The following is a 25,492-nucleotide window of genomic DNA, read 5'->3' on the forward strand; positions in this document are numbered from 1 at the left end:
TCATTGTCAATTGTAATCGATTATTGTATTGTGGATAAATGTGAGAATGGTAGGTAATTTCTTTTGTTATAGGTCAACGGGTAACTGTCATTTCGTCTGTCTTTCGCTATTTCCAAAATATGAATAAATCGAAAACGTTAAGTATCACGGAAAAACAGCTCTTGATAGGTAACTAGCATATAAACTCTTTTCTAATGAAAATTCGAATAAGTGTGGCCACATTTGTGCAAACCCGTACATTATCCGAAATCAATTCGCCGAAAATTGGTTGACAGTTAATGTCAAAATTTTGTGCATCAAACACACCGCTGAATCGAATCACCGTTGAATCTAATAGCACCGACTCAATTCGAAACATCTCTGTTCCCGTGTAAAGTATTCGAAGAAAAACTGTTTGGTTAATTTGATTTAATTCGACAATGTCAGCGCAAATTGTTTTTCATGAAATTAAAGGAAATTTGTTCGAGGCACCGGCAGATTTCGCATTGGCTCACTGTGTCACAACCAACATGTCGATGGCGGCTGGAATTGCTCGAGAATTCAAGTAAAAAGCAAGCAGTATGTGATGCAGTCGGATTGAAATTTATTTCCTTGTTTGTTTTTTTCTTTTCCAAATGGGATTCAGATCACGATTTGGTCGAGTACAAGAATTGAAAGATCAGAAAGTCACCGTTGGTGGAGTGGCTGTCATAAAACATGAAACACGATACATTTACTATTTGGTTACAAAAGACAATGCATACAAAAAGCCAACTTACGATGACTTGAAATCATCGCTTGTGGCAATGAAGAATCACATGGTAAGGCGTCTTCATCACCTCCTTAAATTCGAATTGTGGTTCAATTGAATGTGTTAAAATTCCAGGTTACAAATCAAGTAGCAAAATTGGCTATTCCACAAATTGGTTGCGGCATTGATAAACTCGAATGGGCTAAGGTGAAACAAATACTGCATGACGTGTTTGAAGGCGAAACCGTGGAGGTAACTGTTTACAGCCTCTAAGAAATGTAACTCCGTTCCTGCTCACCTGTTACATACATTACCGTTTTTTTTTTCATCAAATAAATTAATACATTTGTTTTTCAAAAAATTTCTATGTTTTATTCATGTTCTGCCATTCAAATATTCGGATTTTGAAATAATGTCTTTCTTGTTCGGAGCATGAAAGCGGGCTGACTGTCTAAACGTTTTTTTTTTTATTTTTCATTCTCACTCACATGCATTTGTGCATCGGCTCTGTAAATTCGCTATCATCAATTTCGATATGGCGATGTCACGATGATGCTTGAAAATATACAGAAAACGGTTTTAGTGGTGATGCTTACGTCGCTTAGAGGTAGAGTATCGATTTGGTGATGATGGTATGTGTCGACCACTGCTTTTTGATGATACCGGTGACGGTGATCTACAAAAACGAAAGCACCGATGGAATGTTAAAAAAAAAATGAAATTCTATCCATTTTGGATATGGCTATACTGGTTGGTGGACTATTAAGATTACCGGTTATATCGTCGACTGCTATCATATTTTGAAGATCTTGATGAGGGTGAGAGGGAGCGGTCATTGAACCGCTTCGGTGAATGCGATGAGCTCGAACGAGACATCGATCGTCGGTGTTTACGGTATCTGCTGGAAGGTGAGGCTGACTCTCGTGATTCTCGTGATTTTTTACTATATCCCGGCGAACGGGATCGACGACGAGACGATGTGTTTCGATTATACTGTGGCGATGGAGAACGTTTTGATTTTTTCAATTTTTTCAACGAATCCACTGGGCTGGGGCTACGTTTTAGAGATGATGTTCGCCCCGATTGTGGTGAATCTTGTTGCAGTTCACGCAACGATCGTTTCATTAGCTTCCTTCGATAATGTTCGCATTGTTGTTGCATCGACCATCCCGATTTCAAGCTCCGCTGCCCCGATTCGAGGGAATCTTGGTACTGCACGGTTTTCAATTCAACTTCTCGCAATCGAAGCCGCTTCTCTTCGTCATAGTCTCGTGTACCTTCGCTATATTCAAAGCTATCGAAACTATCCTCCGACAAGTTTGCCGACGGCTGTAACTCTTTCACAGGATCCAATGTTTCCCACTTGCTTGTTGTTATTGCTTGTGCCTCAATCTGTTCCGGATCCACCGTCTCCCATTTTGACGGTATAAATCCGGCTGCTGCTAGAACAGGGCTGCGGTCGTTTTTATTGCCAATCGGTATACCGTCAATATCAGGATCATCCACTATTTGATGTGAAAAAAATTAAAATTGTTTACCTATCACATGCTACGAATACAAAATATTCTTTCTTCAACTAGAATGAATCACTGACCATTCGAGTATATCCATATGAATAATATCAAAAACTTACATGGAATCCCATCAATGTCATCTTCGTATTCTGAATCAGCATTCTCTTGAACGCGTGCCATCCGCTCTTGTGATGGCGATTCGGTTGCGCTCGATGCAGCTCCAGGAATGCCGCGCATGAATGCGCTTTTGAGTAGAGCCGCACCGTCCAACGGAACGCCATCTAAGTCTTCATCTTCTTTCTCATCGCCCGAACCAAGCAACGGTTCTGGTTCTGGTTGTTTTTCACTCGTCTACAAAATGCGTAATCGTATATTAAAACCAGTCAAGCGTCAGTAAGTATGTTAGTGTTTTCTCATTTGCTTACATGTTGAATGCCTAAATATATTGTTTTCAGTTTGTTAATGAATTCTCGGTCATACACAAGCCATTCTTCCCAGGCTTTCAGCACTTGCACAACGCGCGCCTTAAAACCTTCTGCTTTTAGTCGACTCTCTAAGCTTTTGTACGATGCATTCAAATGTCTGAATATTTCCTCTAGGTATTTTTCCATTCTGAAAATGAATAACTCCGTTTAGAAGCAGAATTACGCCTACAGATGCCCGTAACACTTACGAAGTCCGGTAGAAGCTTGCATTAGAAACCTTAACGGTGCAATTGTGTAGAATATCCGAAACTAGATAAAGCCGTGCAATTTTTTTGCTAATCAATGTTTGTGTGCTTGACATTGATTCTTCGATACATTCACAGATTTCATCGGCCGCATCGGCATGCTCGATACAGAACACCATACAGTCACCGATTTTCGATCGTTCCGGAGATAGGTGGCGTATCAAATCCTCTAATCGATCACGTTGCCTGTCGAAAATACAAAGAAGAATTGTCAAACCGAACTATAATCAAATCAACTGAAAATGAAATGAACAGCAAACTTACGCAGTTGAAAGTGTTCCCTTGCGTATTTCGGGTGCTTCTTCGTCCACAATCAGTTCCTCGGGCATGCCTTGTGTGTAGAAATTCAGCGGTGGTGGTTTCCATATGGAGCCCATTTCGAACATTCGGAATTCTTTTTGGCGCCATTCAGTCGGTGTATCTCCTTGCAGCAATGAAAACAGCTTCCATCGATAGTAGATATGTGCCGGACTTTCGTTCTCAAACAAAAACCTACAGAGTTTTCATTGCTTTTTTTACTCATCTATGATCTACGTGGACTCAAATTGTATAGAATGCCAATTCGCCTTGTGCGCAGATATTGAATAGAGTTCAACGCTTATTTCTCAAACATTAAATCAAATGCATATCGAATCAAGTCCAAATCAAAAATGATGCCAATTTAATGACATTTAACTCATTAAATTTGCTGTGACAATGAACTTATTTTCTTCCACATCGTGTACAAGGTGAATTGGCATTGTGCTGGCGAAAATTGTGAGGGCAAAGTGTTTACCGAAATGTGGGATTGTCGATTTCTTTGCTCATAATCATTGCTTCGAACATTGGTCCTTCGCGAATAACGAATTCGATCATACGATGAATAAGCGCTAACAGCGGTCTGAAAGCAAACACAAAAGAAATTGTTTGCCCGTTACGATTCACGGTTACGTGTTTGTCAGTTTCATGTTGTTGTTGTTGTTGTTGTTATTACGAAACCAAATTGATTTAGCCCATTTATCGCATTCGAATTTCGTTTTTTTTTTTCAAATATTTTTTTGTGTTTTTTTTTTGTTTTGTTTGGTTATACAAGTCGATTTGGAAAAGGAAATAAGAAGAAAAAAACGGGAAACAGAACAGTATCGTGAATATCTTGGCGTATTTGTTGGATAGTGTAAATAAGTAAAAAAAAATTCTACATGAATCCACATTGAATAAAAATGGTCCTCTATCAATTGCAAACCTAAATTGCCTATTTTTCACGAAGTCGATTGACACACTACAAAGAATTAAATGACTAAGAAAATTTGTAGTACATCATTTGCCCTATGAATACATTTTAAATTGTCTCGTCAACAAAAATCTTATGAAAATTTAATTTTCGTTTCTTACAAATGTTTATCCTATTACATATTAGACAAATGTGAACAAATACATTCTTAAGCAATTTCAATCACGATGTAGAAAAAACATTTTGTTTGTTTGTTTTAATCAAATGGAAAAATAAAACCGTTAACAATTTAACTTACCGTTCTGTTGGAATCATAACTTTAACAATACTTTTATAGGCGAGCTAAAAATTAGTTGGTTTGCAATTAATCATAAATTGGAAAACAAATTGTCGTTGAAAAAAAATGAAAAAAAATATAAAAATTAAAATTAATGTCAATGTTTTTGATTGGTATTTTGAAATTTGTTTTTTTGAGATAATTAATTTTTTTTTTTGATATCTTAAACTAAGTAACGAAATGAATCAAAGGCAAAAAATGATGTTTGGTTGTTGCTTTTTTTTGGAAAATTTCGAAAGAATGAATCTCAACGCAATACTTGTGCGTAACAGTTAAATAATTTGAGAGAAAGGGAGAAATTAATGAGTAATTAAATACCTCTTCCATATCACGTTTTATGTCTGGATCTTTGTTGTAATCGTGAAAATAATCTGGCGGTGGAAACTGCGTGTATATAATTGGCAAATGATTAATTTCAGCTGATTTGAGAATTTCTTCAATTTTGTAAACGAAATGCGAATAAATGGTTGGGTCCAATTTGTGATGAGACAAATGTGCTCCCATTGCATTTTCTTTTTTTTTTTATCTTATTTGGTTTTTGTTGATTTTTTTTTTCGGGTTAATTTGGATGTGCGATCATTGAAATACAACGATGCAATGGTCATTGTTTCAATGCGCCACAATACATTGGGTTAACTTACATTTTCGGCTTCGTTTGGCTGGGGTTGAGCATTGAAAGGCAATCCTGATGGTGCCGGTGGCATGTAGTGTTGCATTAGAGTGGGCGGTATGTAAATGGGATAGGTCATAATCGAAACGGATTTTCCCCAGCCAAGTTTCATTTCATAGCCCATGACATCGCGTCCATTCAAACAGCGCAGAGCCCGTTCGGCATCCAAACGGCTCATATAGGCAACGAAACCACAATTTCGCCCACGTTGCTTCTCCTCTTCGGAGCGTGGCCACATAATTTTGATGCTTGCCAATGGACCGTAACGACCGAAAATTTCCATCAATTGTTGCTCGGTTATTTTTGGACTTAAATTCCCTAGATAAATGTTTGTTGTGTTTGGATCACCATTATCCATGGATCCATATGTCGTTGGTGCGACATCCGGTTCACGTGTAAATGCCGCTAATGTTGTATCGGCATGGATCATAGTCTTTGCAATCGTCTTGTACTTTATACGCTCTTCACGCTCCTCTTGCATTCTGAAGTGAAAAGTGCTCGTTAGATGTAATCATTTCAAATATTTGTAGAAAATGAGACAACTTACTGTCGTAATTCTTCTTTAAATAATTCCAAGTTACTCTTTTTTTTCTCTTGAGTTTTGTTTTTTTTCGAGGAACTTTCTTTCTTTGAGGCATTGGTTGATGATAGCGTTGATGGCAATTTTGCCGTTTCAATCGTCTTTTCAACGACTTTTTCTTCAAGTTTGGCTTGAGGTTTGTACAGTTTTCCTTTTTCCCGATTGTCTTCCTCTGTTTTAGCACACGGCAATGTTAATTAGTTTTCATCTCAGTGTGGTAAATACGATCAAATGCATGCAGACTTATCATCTAAACTTACTTCGTGATCCAGCATCGTATGTTCCGGCTTTGACCCATACTTTTGTCACCGATGACGGTGCTTCTTGGAAAGTTTCGACAAACTCTTTGAATACCTACAAAATCAACGAATCAGTTGGTTAAATCACTGTTTTCACGACACAAGACCATTTGGTGGTTCATTTCACATACAGATGCAGCGGCTTGTTCCTCCTCTCGTTTCCTGCGTTCCTCTTGCTCGCGCCGTGACAATGGCCTCTGTCCCATTGCACCAATCGCAAACGCCTGAAGTTTTTGCTCGGCTATTTTCTGCAATTCGAACCATTTTTATTACGTCAAAATTTCACTATGTGATGTGTCGCAAACTCATGCCACTTTTTTCCGTGCATTTCCCATTAATATATATTTTAATGCACTCATAAAATGGCATGTATTGCAAAAAATGTCGCCGACTCTATCAACCAGCCAAAACAAATCGTAACGATAGCATACCTTCATTTTGGAAATAGATTGTTGTACTCTTTATATCATTCTAATCTCAATTGAATTGTAGTGTCCAGGCAAAGAGTTTGTGGTGAAAATACAAAAACTCTGGAACAATGTTGTTACTTAATGTCGATAGGCGTTTGTAAACATAACCTGTTAGCGCTTAGATAATTTGATTTATGTTTTGGAAAAATGTTCAAATCCATCCAGAACATTCATTTATCAATGATAATAATATGCGTAATTTCACGATTGTAACTCTCTGTTCTTGGTCAGCCGAAATGCACTCAAACTAAAATGAATGGAACAAAAACTTTTTGGTACTAAATCAAATTCTCAAAATAGCTTCTTTGACAATCAATCTCTGGTATGAGAGAATATAGCAAATACGACAAATGTAATTAAAAAACAACCGTATCCGCCTAGTGGTGTGTCGCTCAACTACAACAAATGCCATCGCCGCTGTCATTCCATGTTTGACATTTTCGATGGAGACGACACCGTTTATCGTACGTTAGAATTGTCACGTTCACATTTTTGGCGCATTTTCAATTATACATTTCAAATTTACTTCAATTAAATGAAATATTCTCGTCTTTTTCTCATAGCATTGACAATGAATCGATTAATCTTTTGCCTGTAATTACTTAATGAAAGTTGTGATCCATATAATTTGATTGCCTCGACTTTTCCGTAAAAGTAATCGATAATTAGTAGTTGGTAAAAGGTGCATTGCATATTCGGTTAATCATCACGTTCGATTGGCATTTTCCCTAAATTCAGCATCCAAATTTGATCGATTCCAAGAAAACGCCCATTTTCAACTGCGATTAATAATATTCTGAATTTGGTTTTCCGATTTTGCGGCCAAAATCAATGTCATCCATCACAAAATCGATCGAAAGGTTGTGACATTAACTTTTAGAAAATCGTCTTTTTCGGGTGATATTCATTCTGCATCATACCCATATACACCTTTCACCGGAATTGTCTGAAAATCTCCGAAACAAAAATGGTTAACTGTTTTATTTCGAAGAGAATAATTAATTTATTAATTGGTCTTCGATGAATGACAGCTCGTCCATATACAAATCATCCACATGCAATCCGATTAAAAACCATTTGATACAGCCAGAATGAAATGCGTACTTTTGAATTTCGTGGATGGACAACCGGCACGACACTTTGGCATTTTACCCATTGCTACTTTCGAAGAAAATGCCAACGGTCAGCAGTGTATTTTTTTCTTATTATTTTGATAGCTATTACGTTATCATATTATTTGCCATATTTGCAAATACGTACATGTATTATATTGTCCAAAATCCGTTTGTTATTTTTAGATAATTAATTTGGAATTTTGATTATGACGCCGAACATTTAAAAAAAATTATCTCACGAATTCCATCCGAAAGTCCGAAAGTGTTTTGGTTTTCTTGATTTGCGTGTTTTCGAGTAAGAGAGCATCCGATTTGCATACATTTCGATTGTTACGTTGGTCCAAACAAATATCGGGTATATAAATATCTGTTGATAAATTTTAATTAATATTTTCCCGTGTGAAAAAGAAATGACTGACTGACTATAACTTCAGTTGACTTTAGTTGATTGAATTTATATTTTTGTTCTAAGAAAATCACTTGGTCCCAAATGAAGCAACTTAGATTGACTTGTAACTTCAAATGATTTCAGTTAACTATGATAGACTTACACTACACTTTGTACTGAAATGTTAATCAAAGTAAGTCATTTTTGTCCCAAATTAGTTAACTGATTTTAACTTAACTGAACTATTTTTTCGCACGGGTTACTTCATAAGTTTCGAATAAAGACTTGGACTTTTATGAATCGAAAGTAAATCCGTTTGTCGTCTAATTTTAACTGAAATGATCGACCTGAATGATACATACCTACTATTTTTAGTGAGAAAAAAAAATCCATTTTAATATTCGTGAATGTCAAATCACAAGATTAAAAGCGTTTAACATTGGTTCGGATGATTTGTTCCACCTTGCAGATTTTCGCATTGGATTCGAGCAATTTCCAAATTTATTCGCTAGAATTTTGAATGATTTTCGTGGTTCGTGTTTTTTATTTGGCGCTCAAATTGAATGGCATCGTATTTGCTTGAAAAATTGATTAATCACTTGCTGATTACAAATTGGTCTGACGCAGACCAATGCCGTTCAATGCCTAATTATATGTGCTCTTTTAACGTACTCAATGCGAAATATTGGAATCAATCCCAAAAACTATCGTGTGTCATTGAATATGGTGCTGTGCATTCCAATGCAAGTTTGGCCAATTTGTATATTTTTCGGAGAAATACTGAATGAATTTCAGAAGAAGAAAAAACGGCAGATATAATTTTATCGATTATTTACACATGGTAATTATGTTAAATTTGCAGAGAATTGATGAGTCCGCACATGAACGTGTATATACCAAAAATTCGACCTCACGCACCGAACAGAACTTCAAATGTCAGTTGAAAATGTTATCCAGCAAAATGCGCTACAATTTTGTCCAAATGTAACAAAGTACATTCGACGGTTGAGAATGAAGAGAATAAGAATGCGAAGTAGAGGAGAGAAGAAAAAAAATTACTTACAAACGAGGTAATAATGATCCAGCACATATTTCACACACAATAATATGGCGTATTTTGATTTTTGTTGGTTTTTTATCGCTTCTTCTTCTCTCTCTCTCTCTCTCTCTCTCTCTCTCTCTCTCTCTCTCTCTATCTCTCTCTCTCTCTTTCTGCATGGAATTCATCCAAATTCGTTTCATTTTTCTGGTAAATATGCATATACACATATCGAGCTCGGTAAGACGATTACTGATCGCATCGCTTGTTCCACACACAGCGGCGGTGGGGTTGAATTGGCAAATGGTTGGCAGCAACAACACCATACATAATGCATGTGACGACGGTGAGGAGAGAGAGAGCAAACGATCGAAGAAAACTGGAAACACAAACGAAACAGAGCAATACATTGAAATAAATAAGCAAAAGTAAACAAGAGTCGAATCGCTTGCCGATTTTAAATCAGTTTAAGTTGAAACACGGTCCGTAACAGTAACCAAATTTCCAACCGCAGCGCACACTCAGCTGAGCAATTTCTCAGTTTATCGCCTATTGACTGTTTCTACAAATCAAACTTTTCGTTGTTTTTTTTCTCTCTCTCTCTCTCTCTCTCTCTCTCTTCAAAGGTTAACTCTACCTCACGTGTGCACTCTATCATATCAATTGTGCGTGTGTTTATCGTCGATCCAGCCAAAAATTTGTGTGTGTATGTTTACAAAATATATTTTTTTAAAGAAAGAAAGAAGAAGAAATAAGCGCGTAGTAACATTCCATTATTAGCAACGTGAAGTGAACAATTAGCAAATTTGATTGCAGTTTGTTTTTTTTTTCAATTCATTTATATATTTTTAATACGGAAAACTCTTCTGTGTACGTATGCTTTAAGCAAATAATCAATTCATTTTTTCAGCAATAGCGTAGATTTTGTAGATCGATTGTAAGCGGGTGACTTCAGTTTGTTTTCCAGTTAAAAATAAGTCGATCACTTGTGCCCTCGATCATGGCTCTGGCAACGTATTGACCATTTCGTGGGGTCAGCAACTAATCTGCTGGAATTCATTTGAAATTCAAATGTGAAATTGATCTTCAAGTGTATCTCATTAAAAATGTTAAGTAAACGGAAGTCAGGTTATTCCTGTTTTCTGCATCAATATAATTCGGATTAAACTCATCATTGTTCAGTTTCCGCAACAAAAACAATCAAAAATATACACTTTCGATACACAGCGTACAAAACATCAAAACATCATCTTATTTCGCTTTTTTTCGGTTCGAAGATAAAAATAAAAAGATGCAAATCACAGTCGAAAAACTCATGTTATTATCTAACGGCCCATTTTTGAGCTTATAATATTCATGAGGCACTGACAGCTTAATTGAAAGACTTTTCACTTCATGCAGATGCGAATTATCATTTTTACTTAATCTTGTTTTCCTTTTGCTGTTTTTTTCTGCTTTTTTTTTCTCTCTCGGCTGATCAGCGTCATGCCAGAATCGCTATAAATGAAATAGGTTCTTTTTTGAGCATATGGAATTCATCATCGTACGAAATTGTTCGCTTTGGGCGATTAATCGTTTTTCAGTTACCAACCATCGATTTTGCATACGCAAAACGTTGGGTAAATTTGTCGTTAACATCCTAGACATATCGGTAATAAAGGCCTAGTGATAAAAATAGGTTCAGAGTTGAAATTACAATCGATTAGCAATTTCGCTAAGAACATTTGCAAATCCATGACCAGTCTTAAAAAAGAATACTAAAATAGTTACTTGGTGCGGGGAAATAAAGCCGCAGAATAAATTTAGTGACAACGAACGGGAAGCACGCGAAACAACGCATCGTTTTCGTACCCGGAATTCATTATCATTTCATTAACATTGCATTCATCTGTTACTATTTTCTTTGGCGATGATGCGATCTCTCCAAAACTAAATTCAAGTAAGTATCGGCATTTCCGAATAAGGTATCAATTGGGCGTTATTGGCATATTTTAAAAGATTTTATCAATGTCTTTTGTGGTCAATGGATGGACAATCGATTGATTCAGGTCGCATTTTTGAGTCGAAATTGAAAGTATATTGTCGTCGATTTGATGGGTCTATAAAAGCCCAACATTCCAACATTTCCATCACATTCCAAACATTTAGCGAAAATGGTGCAAACATTTCATCTTCTATAGTCATTTCGGATACCCAAAAAATGGTTGAGGTAACCAAACTTTCATTTTCATTAAATTACACAAAATGAGCAGAAAACAAGGTAGGCACAAGTGATTCAAGCAAACTGACCGAATGCTCAATGAAATTTGTAATTTATTGAAAAAGGAATTTGTTGTACACATTTTTTTTTCATGTACACATAATTGCTTAACACCTTGATCAAGATTTGACAATACATGACCCAAAATGATTCGGAACTAAATTGTTGCCAAAGACGGTACCTCAATCGTTTTCACAATAACCAACCAAATACAGTACCTGCTAAATGGAATGCGTTTGTCTGCAAAATGAATTCGATACAATTGAACCGAAGCACACATGCATACCCACACATCTGAGCAACAGCCGAAAACTGCGTGTGCAGCAACACACAGTAGTGGCAATGAATATTTCCATTTTAAAGAAAAGCATAAGAAATTAAAGTAATAGATAATCCACACTATATATGTGTGTGTGTGTGTGTGTGTGTTGAATATTATATAAAATTTGAATAGGTAGCGGCAGTAGTGAAAATGATGAATACGTGAAAAACTTGAATAAAAATTCCGTATAGTTTACGCTGCAAACATTGTAGCTGCTTGCAATTGCTGACGAATATAGCCACAATGGCCTGAAGAAAAATGAGAGTGAACAACACATTTTTTGAACATGATTCCACGCTGTAGTGGATTAACCATATCTTTTTTGCACTAAACATACACGAACGCTACTTATATCGAACACGAGTACTGGCTTATTGTGCGGCTGAGTTTCGCGTGTATGTTTGAATGGGAATGGAAGACCATATTCTGTGGGGTATGAGGCTTCGTGCAAAATATCTCAAATGGTGCAGAACAACGAATTGAACACTTTAAGCCGAAAATTAACCGTTGTTAACAATGGGCCGGGGAAGTTAGCAAATACAAAGTTTATTAAAATTTCATCAGTTATGAGCGGATTTGGGACGAAATGTTAGACTCGGTTACAACGAAAACATACATCTATCTTAGCTGCAATGTAACACAAGAAATATTCAGCAATATTTCGGATGAACGTAGTTTCTTATTCAAAATTGGAAGAATACTCTCAAACTTCAGCGTTGAAATAAGTGACACACAGTTGGTTTAAACAAACAATCATTCTGCCATCAAATGTGAGTTCTCACACGCAAATATTTGGATGATATCAGAATGGCTAGAAGAAGAGACAAAACTATATAAATTAATGTAAAAATTCACCTTCAATTTATGTTTAACTTTCGGCTTAACAACTCTTTATTATATTTTCCATTCATGTTGGGCAAAATAGTTTTTTTTATATCATCAGTTGAATGGACTCAAAATATTATATTATACGCTGAAAATCGTAGTAATTCACGTGTTGAACGAATTGGAATCGTGTGTGTGTTTGTGTGTAAAAAAACATCTCATTCGTAAGTCATTTGCCCGAGATATCTAACGTATTCGGTGATCAAAATGATCACATTATAAAATTTCGATAAACTTCCCAAATTGTTGCGTACGCTGCGATGATTCGTAAAACAAGTTTCATCTCTATCAATTCCATAAAATTCACGGACATAGGGAATTAAGCACGATATTTTTAGTGCGATTTCGACACAAACAAACATCGCGAGATCGGAAATTCAAGACCATTCGATGATGATAGTTCAATGAATGGGTGAGTCTAGTAAATCTATATATACGATTACCAAATTACCTTTTGGGCCATGAATAAGTCTGTAAAATGTGTGTGAAAAAAAACACAAAAATCCGAATAAATTCAAGGTTAATTCGAAACTTGTTTGTCTAATCGATCCTTTTTCGGCAATCCGGAAAGAAAGAACTTTTACCACGTGCGATTTCGACCAGAAAAACCAGAAAAATTTACATATATACAAATTGATTGCCAAAGATCGTTCACGTCAACCAATTTACATTGACTGTTGCTATTGAAAAAGCCGAATGAAAGGCTCATGAGATCAAGGTGAAAAATGTGCACAAATGCCAATTTGTTAAGAAAATATTGAATGAATCTAGAGCCGCAGCAACACATTATATGAACTTATGCCGAAAAATTCAGGCACAATCCACAGGTTTTGAGTGAACAAAAGATTTGAAATGTCTGATAATCAAGCAAGCGTCGAACCTTTAGATCGTTCGACGATGCGAGTGTTCGAGGTTGAATTTCCGAATAGCAGTTTATGCAGTTCTTGTTGTGTGTTCCATTTACTACAATCGACAACAACGAATTAATTACATTCAATTCAAGAAGATTCGATTGTTGGTAAGCACAAAACACGGGAACAAGGCAAAATCACGCAGGAAAAAAACAAAATTTTTCATTCGTTCTACTGCATTCACACAATGGAATAGAATGAAAATATTAAATTGTGGTCATACACATCTTTAGCGTGTGTCAAATGGAAAATTTCTAACCAGTACCCAATGCAATTCGGTGGCAATTCGATGAGCAATCAGCCATACCACGATATTAATTGCTCAATCAAAAAATGTTTGCATTAGGCTTGCCCCCCCCCCCCGATACCGAAGGCAATACGCAAGCTCAAATAAGCAAATGAAATTCGCCATGTGGCGATCGCATGCATACTCAATGCACTGCCATTCAATAAGAACCGAAACTGAAAGCAATCGCATTGCAATACGAATATGCTCGCATTCAATGCAAAGCCCAATAACAAATCAAAACATGTTTTTTCTACAATTTCCATTTTGATGTAAGACAACACATATGTACGTACGTTGCGCAAATACGATTCTGTTTTTTTTTTTATTCATTTCGAACGAAGGAAATCCACCAAGACAACCGATGATATGGAGAATGACTGTAGTAACGGTATTGACGTCACATCTTGATCGATATACACGGACAAACGCACAATGCGTCCGCATCTCAATTTCGCACATTTATCTTGTATTATTTTACAATAAGAACAAAAAATCAGTGGCATTTGAATCAATTTTTGAACACGGTTCACATCTTAATAATGATTGATTCCAAATCGTCGATGCTTTCGCTTGCAAATTGCGTCACTCTGTTTTGATTCGCAGGCCCACAAATGACGCGTGGTTTCACAATAGCTCTTCTCTTCTTTTTTCTATTTTTCGAAGATTTAATCAGTCCAATTCATAGCCAATTCTATTTTTGGACAAAAATTTGGGTTTTTTTTAAGTTTATTTGTATGGGGAATATTTCCGCTCATTTGATATGAACGATCAATTCGAGTCTCTTCAGTGGAGAACTGCTCGTCTTTAGCGCCATGCAAGCATTGTTCAACACTACTTTGTAGCTATTAAGTGTTGCGTTGGCCTGGAGGATGTGGGAGGCACTTCTGATTTCAACAACTCTCTTACTGCTCTTCTGAATGCGACCAAAACATAAGAAAAAACTTCCATTTCCTTCTAAATCACGGAGGACGGTAACCCGACAAGTGATGCTCCATTCTTATTTGTTTAAATCAAATCTTTCTCTGTTTGACTTTTTTCCGTGTCACTTTTTTCAAACCAAATCAAATTAATTCGAGAAAAAAAAACAGTTAATAACATCATTACTTTAATTGGATTGTAATCACGACTTTTAAAATGTGCGTGATAAATAATTGGCCACGACAATAATTTAGCATAAAATCATGTGAATAGAAAAAAAAGCAACGGCGAAAAAGAAATGTCATCGATTAAGCTCGATGTGTGTGTTTCAGCACGTAATCACCATCTGCATTTTTATTGCTCCCTATCACATTGCTTACAACTCTGATAAAAAAGATCATAAATAAATTGTCGATTTTCGCGTTGTCTCCAATTTATTTGGTTTCATTGATTCGCAGCAAGCAATTAAGCGGTGGCTGAAGTTGCCGAGATTCAATATCGAAATCATGCAAGTGGACGGGAGATTACTGCGCATTGCAGCAACATATGTGAACTTGTAATTCGGTATGTATGCTCCCCGCCAAGACGTTTACACATGTACAAATCATTTTGAACACTTTGCGCTGGTCACTTATCGAAAATGCATTTAATTTATTATGGTTGGCATTGTTTTTCTGTCCATTTCGGCATAAACAGTCGCTTTGTAATTATCATCATATTTTATGATATTCTGGTCTGATGCACGTCATCTCCTCGGCATGAATGTACAAAAAGGGAGAATCATATCGAATGACGCTGATCCAGAAGTAAATCATTTTATGCTATTTTAATGGGCTTTTTCTTCTGTTGCTTGTTGTTTTGGTGATGGTGTCGCGTGGCTCTTTGTCATTTGTTACTTTTTGTCATCAAAACGTAATGATTGTTTTTATTTAGCATTAATTACTTTAATTTACTTGCACCGGGCCCTACCTCAGTGTTGCCAAATACCATGGGAAATTGTTAAATGTCTTGGGAAAATGCAGCAATTCAGCTGACATCGTCCTCCATCGCATTCTGTGAAATGGTCGAAAACGAAGAATCGCCGAGAGTTTCTTTTTCGTTTTTACAAAGCTCTTTAATTTTTTTGCAGCAGCAAGACAAAGATAATTTCGATGACGGGAACGAGTGACCCAAAAAACCCGTCTTTTTGAACATATTCGCAAGGTTTTCGACACTGACGAACGAAAAACAAAAACTGGCCAATGAACGATCTAAAAATATTGTTTATATTTACATGAGCGACCTGAAACCGCCACATGCAAAATCATGGAGGCAAAATCACCAGTGAAAGTTACAAAATACGATGCGTGTGTATGTGTGTAGCGGCTAGTGTAATAAAATTACAGCCACTGGTATTTGAGCATTGCATCTTATTTAGGCGAAAAAGAGCCGATATCCATGAACACGATAGCATTCAAAACAAAATAAACTGAACCGAAAATTCGCATACAAAACACTAAGACTCAGTGATTTGGTTTAACTGCTCGCACGGTTCAGCAGTGTCGATCGCCTTCGACCATTCAACAGAAACTTCATGCGATGGCACACACACACACACACACACAAACGCATATACTTTTTGCTTGCGGTATTGCATAAATTTTTTTTTGTGTGGCAGCCACTTTGTAATCATGAAATACGATGACGTTTTTCCCTTAACAAAGTCAAATTTATGGTTTTTTCTTCATTTGTGATTTCGATATCAACGCATGTGTTTTGGATTCACAAGATTTTCCGTTGAGAAAGAAATATCAAATAGGTAAAAATCATCGCAACAAAATCATCAAATTGAGCCGAACTCCAAATAAATAACACGATGCTTACGAACAATATTTCGTGAAGACTTCTTGTCTCAACGTTTTTTTGTATGTATAATCATTCAAATTTGCATTGCAAAGTAGGGGAGCAATCGTCAAATTGTGGCAAAGTAAAACAAGTTTCAACTTGTTCACCCATTCAGTTCAACCATTCAGTTTGACAGGTGTGAAGTGACGATGTAAATTACAAACGCCAGACAAATGAATGTAATTTCTCCGCATTTCATGGTCATTAATCCGTACTAGAACCAAGAAAAATATTCTCATACAAAAGAATGGCTGCTTGCGCTTTACTTGGTTCGTTTGAACTCCTAAAAAGTCATTGAGATTTGTGGTTGCGCTTCTCGACTTTGCATTCGACTTGGAAAAACGTAGCCAAATTCAAAGCCCGGCATAATTATGAACATAATTGCAGCAATTATTCGGTGAGCAATTCAAACCAGACTCGCGTCGAATTATAACTTAATTGCCATTTTAATTCCAATTTTCTTAGGAGCATTAAATAAACATTGAGACATCATTGAGCGTTTGAACGATCATAATCTTGAATAGAATTTAAGTTAATTCATGTTCTGTAATTGGTCGGTTTGTTTTTTGCATTGAAATCATTTGAACAATTTTTTCAGTATTACTTGCAGCCAGTGAAAAGTACCACATCATACAAGCGACCTTAAGTGGCCGTGAAACCGTTGCAAATTGAATGCATTTCATGTGGATTTGGTTCTTCAATTTAATTCGACAATGATCATTCTGCTCGATCGAATTTGTTTGGAGTAAACAACGATTTTCTGAGCCGCCCATCGTTTCTCTTGCTGATGGTTTCCACGAGAGGCTAGTCACAATTTGGACATTCTTAATTAAATCACGAAAGGCCACTCTGTCGATGGAAGAGAGAATGTGTGATGGCTTATCGCAGCAGACGTATATATACTTAATGAAACTCCATTGCAACAACAGCCAGATTTGCACGCTTCAGCTGTCACAAAAGTGTTAATCATTAAACAGATTTCAGTTGAGAAATTATTATTCGAATAAATCAGTGGCCAAAACAAAAATGAAAGAAAACAAAAATGGGAGATAGAGAGAGAGAGAGAGAGAGAGAGAGAGAGAGAGAGAGATCAATTTGTTGTTACCATCTAAGTTTATACGTTATTCAAGAGGTATTACATGAAACGATGCTATTTTTATTCATTCACTAAAATGCCAAAATGAACAGATCGAAATTCATCTATCGGTCACTTTCAACCAAATACTTTTTGATTTGACCATTTCGTTAAATTTTTATGCACATTCGGGCCATTTTCAATCAGTGTGGTTACGATAACACGGAATTAGGAATTTACATCAAATGCGGTAACAAAAGCTGAATGATCAATGACCAAATGTGGTTTTTTTCATCCGATCTCGGGCTTAGATTTTCACCACTTTCTAATGGAATCCATAAATTTTTACATTTTGATTATGTGATTCCGTAGATAAGAAAAAATGTCCATCTTGAACTTTGATACCGGACACACTCTTAATGAGAAACGAATATAATTACTTCTTCATAACAAACAAATTTTTTTCTGCATCTTAATATAACTGCAACCATGGGTGTTGAATGTCATTCAATGCCACTAATCGGTAGACATGTCTCTCCGGCTATACGGCAAACAACAGAACCAACACTGAACATGAAAATGACATGTTCAATTGTGTTTGTTTCGTTAGTTTCAACTGTGCCGCTACGAGAGGTCACTTTTGACGTTTTTGTTGTTGTTATTTTACATGTAGAATCAATGGTATTAGACGAAGATGACTGCAACAAAAAAAAAGATCTCTTTTTAAGCATCGACAGCTGCAATACAATGCTGTAGAAAAAAACCCAAATCATTCGATTGTCATTGTGTCAATCAATGTTATTTGGCCGCATGAATTTCTGATTATGGTCATACTTTGTTTAAACAAAATGACGTTTATTTGAAAAGTACCCAGCATTGGTACCAAATTTTTGTCATATGTTTTATTCATAAATATAAATTAAGTAATTACTGCGATGTTTTTCACTCCGATTTGTTTGGATGTTTTCGCTTTCGAAATTGGTCAAATATTTCCATAATTAAATTTCGACTCTTTTTTTTTGTTTCAAGCATCGTACATATCAAATGGTGCCACCGACCAGCCTCCTCATGAAGAAAACAATAGTGTGAGCAGTGAGAGTGATCAAAAATATGCGTACGAACGCATTTATTTTAAATGCCATAGCGGCCATAACTTCAATCGCATGCAAACAATGCATTCTTGCTTGAATTTTTTCTTTCGTCTTACGTTTTTGCCGTTATTTTTGTCTCGAGTTTTCATGCACCTCCAATCGAACGGTTATGCTCATTGGGTTGGCAACGCATAAATGCGAATTTAAGATGATGAAGGTCGCATCGTAATTATTTATAATCAATGTTACTGTATCATGAAGAAAGAAAAAACTGGAAATTAAAAACGCACAAATCGCGACTCAATCGCGACTGCGAGAACAAACAAACAAACAAGAGTGTGCCATAGTGAATTCCAGTTTAAAAATTGACACAAACAAGAAGTGAAACAAAACGAATTTATGGCGTGGCACGGTGCGAATCTAGCTAGACGAAATTCATGGGCTTTCATTCACTATTTGCTTGCAGACTCTCTCAATGAATGTCAATATGTGATGACATATCCGTCTTAATTACATCTATCCAACGAAACAAAAAGCCAACATTTGCATTGTACTATTGATTTTGTCACATCAATTAGCAGGGTCTAGTTATCAGTTAAAAGTATCTATCGAGACAGGCTTGAGCGCGAACCGCATCTGTTACGTAGCAAAAAAAAAAACCACACTGACATTGATGTGATATTCATCGGTGTCTATGTTTGCAGTGTGTTTTGATTGAGTTGTAAACGTACATCGTTCATTGATCAAATTTAGCATGCACATTTTTACAATGGATAGGCATTCACGAAAAACAACAATATATAAACAACATCTTGTACGGGTTGTCTTCGACAAACTTAGACGCAAGTAATGACTATCTGATTAAATGATTGAAAAGTGATTGACCTAATGATGAAGAAATTAAAACTGCAAACAAAAATCAAAGTGTGAAATTAAACCAAATCAGTGCTAATTGGACGTGATCAGACACGGCTAAAAATGGACTTAGAGAATTCGCAAAGAAAACTCTGCCGAATAACCGTTTTAATTTCGTGCACTTTTTATTTCATTCCAGATAATCAATCAAAATGAGTCGTTCGGAGCAATTAACGCCTATACAGGAACTGTACAAAGGAAAAACAATCTTCATCACCGGAGGTTCGGGTTTTATGGGCAAGGTAATTCATTTGATCTGATGGCCGAAAATATATTTCTTGTTCAGACAGTCCGCCGGTTTTCTTTAAATTATAAATTCAAGAAGCTGAGCTATTTTCCGAGGCACTTAATACTATTTATTTTATCTTTCGATGCAAATCGATGATGTAGGTTTTGATTGAGAAATTGTTGTACTCATGCTCGGATCTGAAGCAGATTTACTTGCTGATTCGTCCAAAAAAAGGAAAGTCGCCAGAATCGCGTATTGAAGATATGTTCAAAATACCGGTAAGTTGAGTGTAACGTTTTGTTTTCATTATTCCGAACGACAAAAATATCAATAAATCGTCACATGGAGTGTCCATAATATGTTGGTCATTGCGTAATTTGCGTCTGATTTTGAGGCATTTTCGTACGGCTGTGTCATTGATTTCGTTCATGTCCGCTCAAAATTGATTCAATCTGCAGAAGCGCACCCAATATTTCCATGCGCTCTTGAAAAACTGTTCGCATACTTAAGCGACATAGTATTTTCAAGTTGATGGGCCCATGGCAATGGGATCACGAACCAGTAATAAATTATGCAGTGAAATGAACGCCGCATCCCATATGACATTTATGACATAAGTGGTCATGCGTATTTTGCAGCAGCAGCAGACAATGTCGGAAAATTGATGTCGTTGCAAAAAACAATTTCTCAGTCGCTTTTGTTTTTTTTTTCCTCTTGAATTTAATCATGTGAAAGCAATTTGCATGACAATATTAACGGATGAAGAAAAAGCGTCCAATATAATTACTAAATCTATGAAATTTATTTTTAAATAATGTTCATGCATAATTTTAAATTCCGTTGTCGAATTGTTTTTTTGCGGACACCCAATCAAGATGTCTTTCGAAGTGAAAATATCTTCAATTCGATCCGAATTGTGGGGTGAACAGACACAATGACCCGAAATTAAGGCGATTATGTCTTTTCTATTCATAATACATTTTACCGAAAAGAAGACTATCGCGACACACACGCGAAAGAGATTGTATCTTTTTTTCGGTTGCCAGTCACTCGGTGTTAATGGAATAGATTTCATATTGAGATAGTATAGTTTTGCTACTAAAAGATAATTCAATTGCATAAAACATGTGGACTGGTGTTGCTATGAAAATGCATCTGCATACGCCTTTGATTAAACCATTCACTTTGATCGTTCAATTCAATCCGAATACAAGTGGTGGGCCTGTGTACGCTGCCAGAGCCAAACATATGCCATGTGTTCAAGGTGAACGAACGCGACTCGTGCTATTTTAATCAAAATGCGCAATGAATGAAAAATGTCTTCAAATTACTCTGTCCTGACACAATATTTGAATGATGTACATTTGTTTTTTTTTCGGTTATATTCCATAGGCTTTCCAACGTCTTAAAGAGGAGAAGCCAGAACAAATGAAAAAGTTGGTGCCAATCCAAGGCGATGTGACATTTGATTCGCTTGGTTTGAGCGGTGAAGAAATGAATCGTATCTGTCGCGAAACAAACATTGTGTTCCATTGTGCAGCCACACTGCGCCTGGAAGCAAATTTAAAGGATGCCCTCGACATGAACACAACTGGAACAAAACGTGTATTGGATGTGGCCCGTAAAATGACCAATCTATTGGCATTCATCCATTTATCTACGGCCTTCTGCTATTGTGATCAAGAGGTGTTGCTCGAAAAGGTCTACGATTGTCCACACGATCCAGAAGATTTGATCCGTTGCGCCAAATGGATGGACGCGAAAACATTAGAAAAGATTACACCTGAACTCTTGAGCCCACATCCAAACACATACACCTATTCAAAGCGTTTGGCTGAAATTCTCGTCCAAAACCAATATCCAAATATGCCAGTATGCATCGCACGACCAAGTATCGGTAAGTGTTTATTTGTGCAACATTACACAAACGACTCTTGGGTGTAGTGGAAATCGGTTTCTATTTTAAGAGCAGAATAAAACCCGTTAAATTTAACCGCATAAATTGCGATGTCTATTAAACTTGATCGGCATGAAAATACATAAATCTACTAGTGAGTAACATCGATGAAACTGAAATTGATACGTTTGCTTCGACATATAATAAATCTTGGTGTACTTATCAATTGTTTTTATGCAACCAAAATATCGGAAGTGGACAATGTTTTACAATAAGTATACAATGTTTTGTTCGAGAAAATGGGCTTAGCTTCGAATCAAACGAAAATTACTTGAAAAATGCATACATCAATCAATGCAACAAATAATTCCGTAAGCGGTTTCAGTTGACTTCACATGCACCAATGCAATTGCGATCATGTCAAAAGTCGTAAATCATATACACGATCAATTTTCAAAGATGATTACAACCATTCAATGCACGTTTACTATTTTGCATTTGTGAGCTAATGAAACGACACATTAATCTAACGGAATAAGTATATACAATGTCGAAAAATAAGCAGCGCACCAAATCAATTATCCATAATTTTGTATCATATCTGCATTGCAATGCAGTTAGTGCCGAAGCTTATGAAAATGCAGACACTCACAAACAAACATACATACATACACACACACACACGCGTGTGCTTTCATGTAAAAACCACATATATGGTATTTTCTTCCACAAAGTCACTAAAATATATTTGCAATTACTCTTACTCGTTCGCAAGTGTTCACATATTCAATATTGCATATAAACCCATTCTTAGATCGCTTGGCATCGAGTTACTGGTTCAGCAACAATAAATGTGCTTGCTTCACACAAACAAACAAACAAAATTGAAGATTTCATGCGGCACAACGTAGCGGCTGTTTGTTATATTACAACTTTGTTGTTGTCATATTGAATGCACTGCATTTGGTCTTGGCTCGTTTGGCTTGGATGTATTACTTCTTAACGATGGTTGGCAAGCTCTCTTATGCGCTTGTTGCATAGGCATATGCCACATGCATTATTTGCTTAGTTAATTTGAACGTCGTTTAATACCAATAAAGTATCTTTCGTGCTGAACGATTGAAAAATCGTCATTCGCTCAACTGCTTGACTTCGTCTTCACACATCGCTTAGAAACGGCCTTTTCTTTCTGTGTACATTCCAATTCATTTTATGCCAATTGTCAGCTATTCATTTCAATTACGATGGTACTTGCCACAATGCGATGATAGGCACTTTGTAATTATTGTTATCAATTCGCATTGGAATTAAAATATCAAACGTATATCAAAATATATTATCCTTGACAGAAGATAAGCCACTGAAAAACCTTGCGCCCAAAATAAACATTTGTTTTTTTTATTCACAGTTGAATATGATGATTTTAGTAGGCTCTTCAAAGTCATTAATTTACATAGTCGTAAAAATATTTTTACTCGTTTTCTTTCATAGTCATATTTTGGACAACGGCAAAAAAAATGTCTAATTGATGGCAATAAAATGCCACCCGACTAATTACTTTCAATATTATTGCATTTTGTGAGTCATTTTCCACTTTTGACTGAATTTCGCCTGTTCATCGTTTGCAGTGGCTGCTTGGTGACAAAGTAGTTAGGCTCGGCAGCGTAACAGACCGTGTAATTTGTTTTTGTAACAGACCGTGTAATTTGTTTGGTTTTTTGAAATTAAGCACTTAATTTTCATTGATTCGAATTCTTCGATAAATGACTGTATTTCCGTTTTTTCTTTATACAATTTATGTTTTTAACTTAATAGCGTTCATCGCTTATAGTTGGGACAGAGGTGATTACGGTCAATTCCGTGATTTTACACATTTCTTTAAGCCGATTTTCTTCTTTGTGATCGAAATTTTGGAAGTAGACTTTCTTCGGAATTAATAGCTGAATTGCCTCTCTATTTTTTCCTTGAATTGTTTATATTTCTGTATTTTCTTCTAGTTTTTGATTGATATGTCATTATTGTTCGTTATTGTTTCGCAGTATCGCCCGCTTGGGAAGAGCCTTGTCAAGGATGGGTAGACAGTTTGAACGGACCGATCGGTATTATGGTTGGTGGCGCTAAGGGTGTTATCCGTACTATGTTGTGCAACGGTGAACATCGTTCTGAGGTTATTCCGGTCGATATCGCCATCAGCGGTTTAATTGCAATCGCCTACAAGATTGCAATAACCACACAAAAGTAAGATATTATCAATTATTGTGATGGCAATGAATAAAAACCTGGAAATCTGGTTGTCATGGTTTTTTTCATCTCACACAGGCCGAAAAATATTCCAGTTTACAATGTCACATGTTCGGACAGCAAGAAAGTGACATGGCGTGAAGTACTCGACCAAGGCAAAGCACTCAATTACAAATATCCATTTGAAGGTGGTGTCTGGTATCCAGGTGGTGATATGACCACATCAAAACTTGTTCACACCTTAAAATTGTTCTTCTACCAATTGTTACCGGCTTATTTCATCGATTTTATTATGTTGTGCATTGGTCAAAAGCGATTGTAAGTCATTGCTCTCATTGATTGGAAATACTTGATTAAAAAAAAATCAATTGCCAATCGGAGAACGCATTCTCCTCCAATCGTGGATATCTGATTAAGATTCAATGTTATTTTTGTAGCATGGTACGTGTTCAAAGACGAATTTTCGATGGATTAGATGTTTTACAATTTTTCACAACTCGCCAATGGGACTTCCGTACAGAACGATTCTTTGGCCTATACCGCGAACTAACACCGAAAGATCAGCAAATGTAAGTATTGTACTGGAATATGCCAAAAAAAGAGTCAGTTTCGTTAAACACAAAGATAAAAATGCAAAAATATCAAATAATTTCAGATTCAACATGGACACCGACGGCATTCCAGATTTTGAATACTTGAAACGCAGTATTCTGGGTGGTCGTCAATATTGTCTCAAGGAACCATTGACCACATTGCCAAAAGCCAGACGTCAATTGAAAGTGTAAGCATAACATACAGTTAAAACACCAAATTCCATTTTTCAAACAACATCCATATACTCATCGGTTTCTTTTTCTACCGACAGATTGTATACCATTGATTTGATCTTCAAGATTCTCTTCTACGCATTGATGTTGTGGGCATTCTTGTCAATCACTGGACTGAAACAATACGTGCAGGCTTTTTACTCTGAATCCCAAGGATTTTTGAAGCAATCATAAATTTAATATTTATGATTCAACTATGGAATAGGAATTAGAAACTCAATTTTTTGTTTTTTTTTTTTAGTAAAGAAGGAAAAACCATAAGATTTTGTAGTGCATAAGAAATGAATGGCAGTTACCAATATACTCTAAGCCGAAATTATGCAACGACACGACATTTTTTCTTCAATTTTTTTTTTTATGTTTTGCGCGTTCAAAAGAAACAATCTACATAATTCTACAATCATTTATACCATTATCCTTATCGCTGACTTCGAATAGATTCTTATTCATTCACGACATTACTATGATAGTTGTAGTAGTAGCTGCTTGAGGAACAAGGGTACGACAACATTATCGCTTTTTTTATTTTCATTTTTTTTACACCTTATAATTTACTCAAATTTTTTTATACAATGTAAAATTCTTATGGAAAATTCAATAAAATATTGAGAAATAAATAAAAACCACCCGAATTTTTTATTCACCATATCGGTTGTATTGATCAAA

The 25,492-nt window shown here is 36.1% G+C and overlaps 3 protein-coding genes across 10 annotated transcripts; 2 read left to right on the plus strand and 1 right to left on the minus strand.

Annotated features, from left to right (window-relative positions):
- The first annotated feature begins 123 nt into the window (after positions 1-123).
- LOC129574054 (ADP-ribose glycohydrolase OARD1-like) lies at positions 124-1,091 on the plus strand. The gene is made up of 3 exons (XM_055455395.1): positions 124-544; positions 626-800; positions 866-1,091. Exons 1-3 carry the CDS (start codon positions 420-422, stop codon positions 1,001-1,003), a joined length of 438 nt encoding a protein of 145 aa, XP_055311370.1. The 5' UTR covers positions 124-419; the 3' UTR covers positions 1,004-1,091.
- On the minus strand, positions 1,076-9,050 carry LOC129574049 (U2 snRNP-associated SURP motif-containing protein). Of its 3 annotated transcripts, none has more exons than XM_055455381.1 (17): positions 8,925-9,050; positions 8,406-8,823; positions 7,801-8,022; positions 6,502-7,698; positions 6,202-6,318; positions 6,032-6,125; positions 5,739-5,943; positions 5,163-5,673; positions 4,840-4,905; positions 4,483-4,526; positions 3,750-3,854; positions 3,239-3,466; positions 2,918-3,160; positions 2,670-2,856; positions 2,364-2,595; positions 1,503-2,235; positions 1,076-1,406 (listed from the first exon to the last, which is right to left on the minus strand). In XM_055455381.1, the coding sequence occupies exons 4-17, from the start codon at positions 6,505-6,507 to the stop codon at positions 1,310-1,312; spliced, it is 2,868 nt and encodes a 955-aa protein (XP_055311356.1). In that variant the 5' UTR covers positions 6,508-7,698; positions 7,801-8,022; positions 8,406-8,823; positions 8,925-9,050; the 3' UTR covers positions 1,076-1,309. The 3 variants fall into 3 exon arrangements, with proteins under 3 accessions (XP_055311356.1, XP_055311357.1, XP_055311355.1); XM_055455382.1 differs by having other exon boundaries at positions 6,502-7,515; positions 7,645-7,698; positions 8,406-8,981; XM_055455380.1 differs by lacking the exon at positions 7,801-8,022 and having other exon boundaries at positions 6,502-7,494; positions 8,925-9,008.
- A 483-nt stretch (positions 9,051-9,533) lies between these two features.
- Positions 9,534-25,449, plus strand: LOC129574050 (putative fatty acyl-CoA reductase CG5065). Of its 6 annotated transcripts, none has more exons than XM_055455388.1 (9): positions 9,534-9,788; positions 19,772-19,874; positions 20,023-20,139; positions 21,254-21,758; positions 23,798-23,996; positions 24,078-24,317; positions 24,437-24,568; positions 24,655-24,780; positions 24,865-25,449. In XM_055455388.1, the coding sequence occupies exons 2-9, from the start codon at positions 19,785-19,787 to the stop codon at positions 24,998-25,000; spliced, it is 1,545 nt and encodes a 514-aa protein (XP_055311363.1). In that variant the 5' UTR covers positions 9,534-9,788; positions 19,772-19,784; the 3' UTR covers positions 25,001-25,449. The 6 variants fall into 6 exon arrangements, with proteins under 6 accessions (XP_055311363.1, XP_055311360.1, XP_055311364.1 ...); XM_055455385.1 differs by having other exon boundaries at positions 9,540-9,952; XM_055455389.1 differs by having other exon boundaries at positions 9,540-9,784.
- The last annotated feature ends 43 nt before the right edge of the window (positions 25,450-25,492 follow it).

Source organism: Sitodiplosis mosellana, unplaced genomic scaffold (genome assembly GCF_009176505.1).
Source record: "Sitodiplosis mosellana isolate CC-2019 unplaced genomic scaffold, AAFC_SMos_1.0 Smas_scaffold_6150, whole genome shotgun sequence".
In the NCBI taxonomy this organism is placed as follows: Eukaryota; Metazoa; Arthropoda; class Insecta; order Diptera; family Cecidomyiidae; genus Sitodiplosis; species Sitodiplosis mosellana.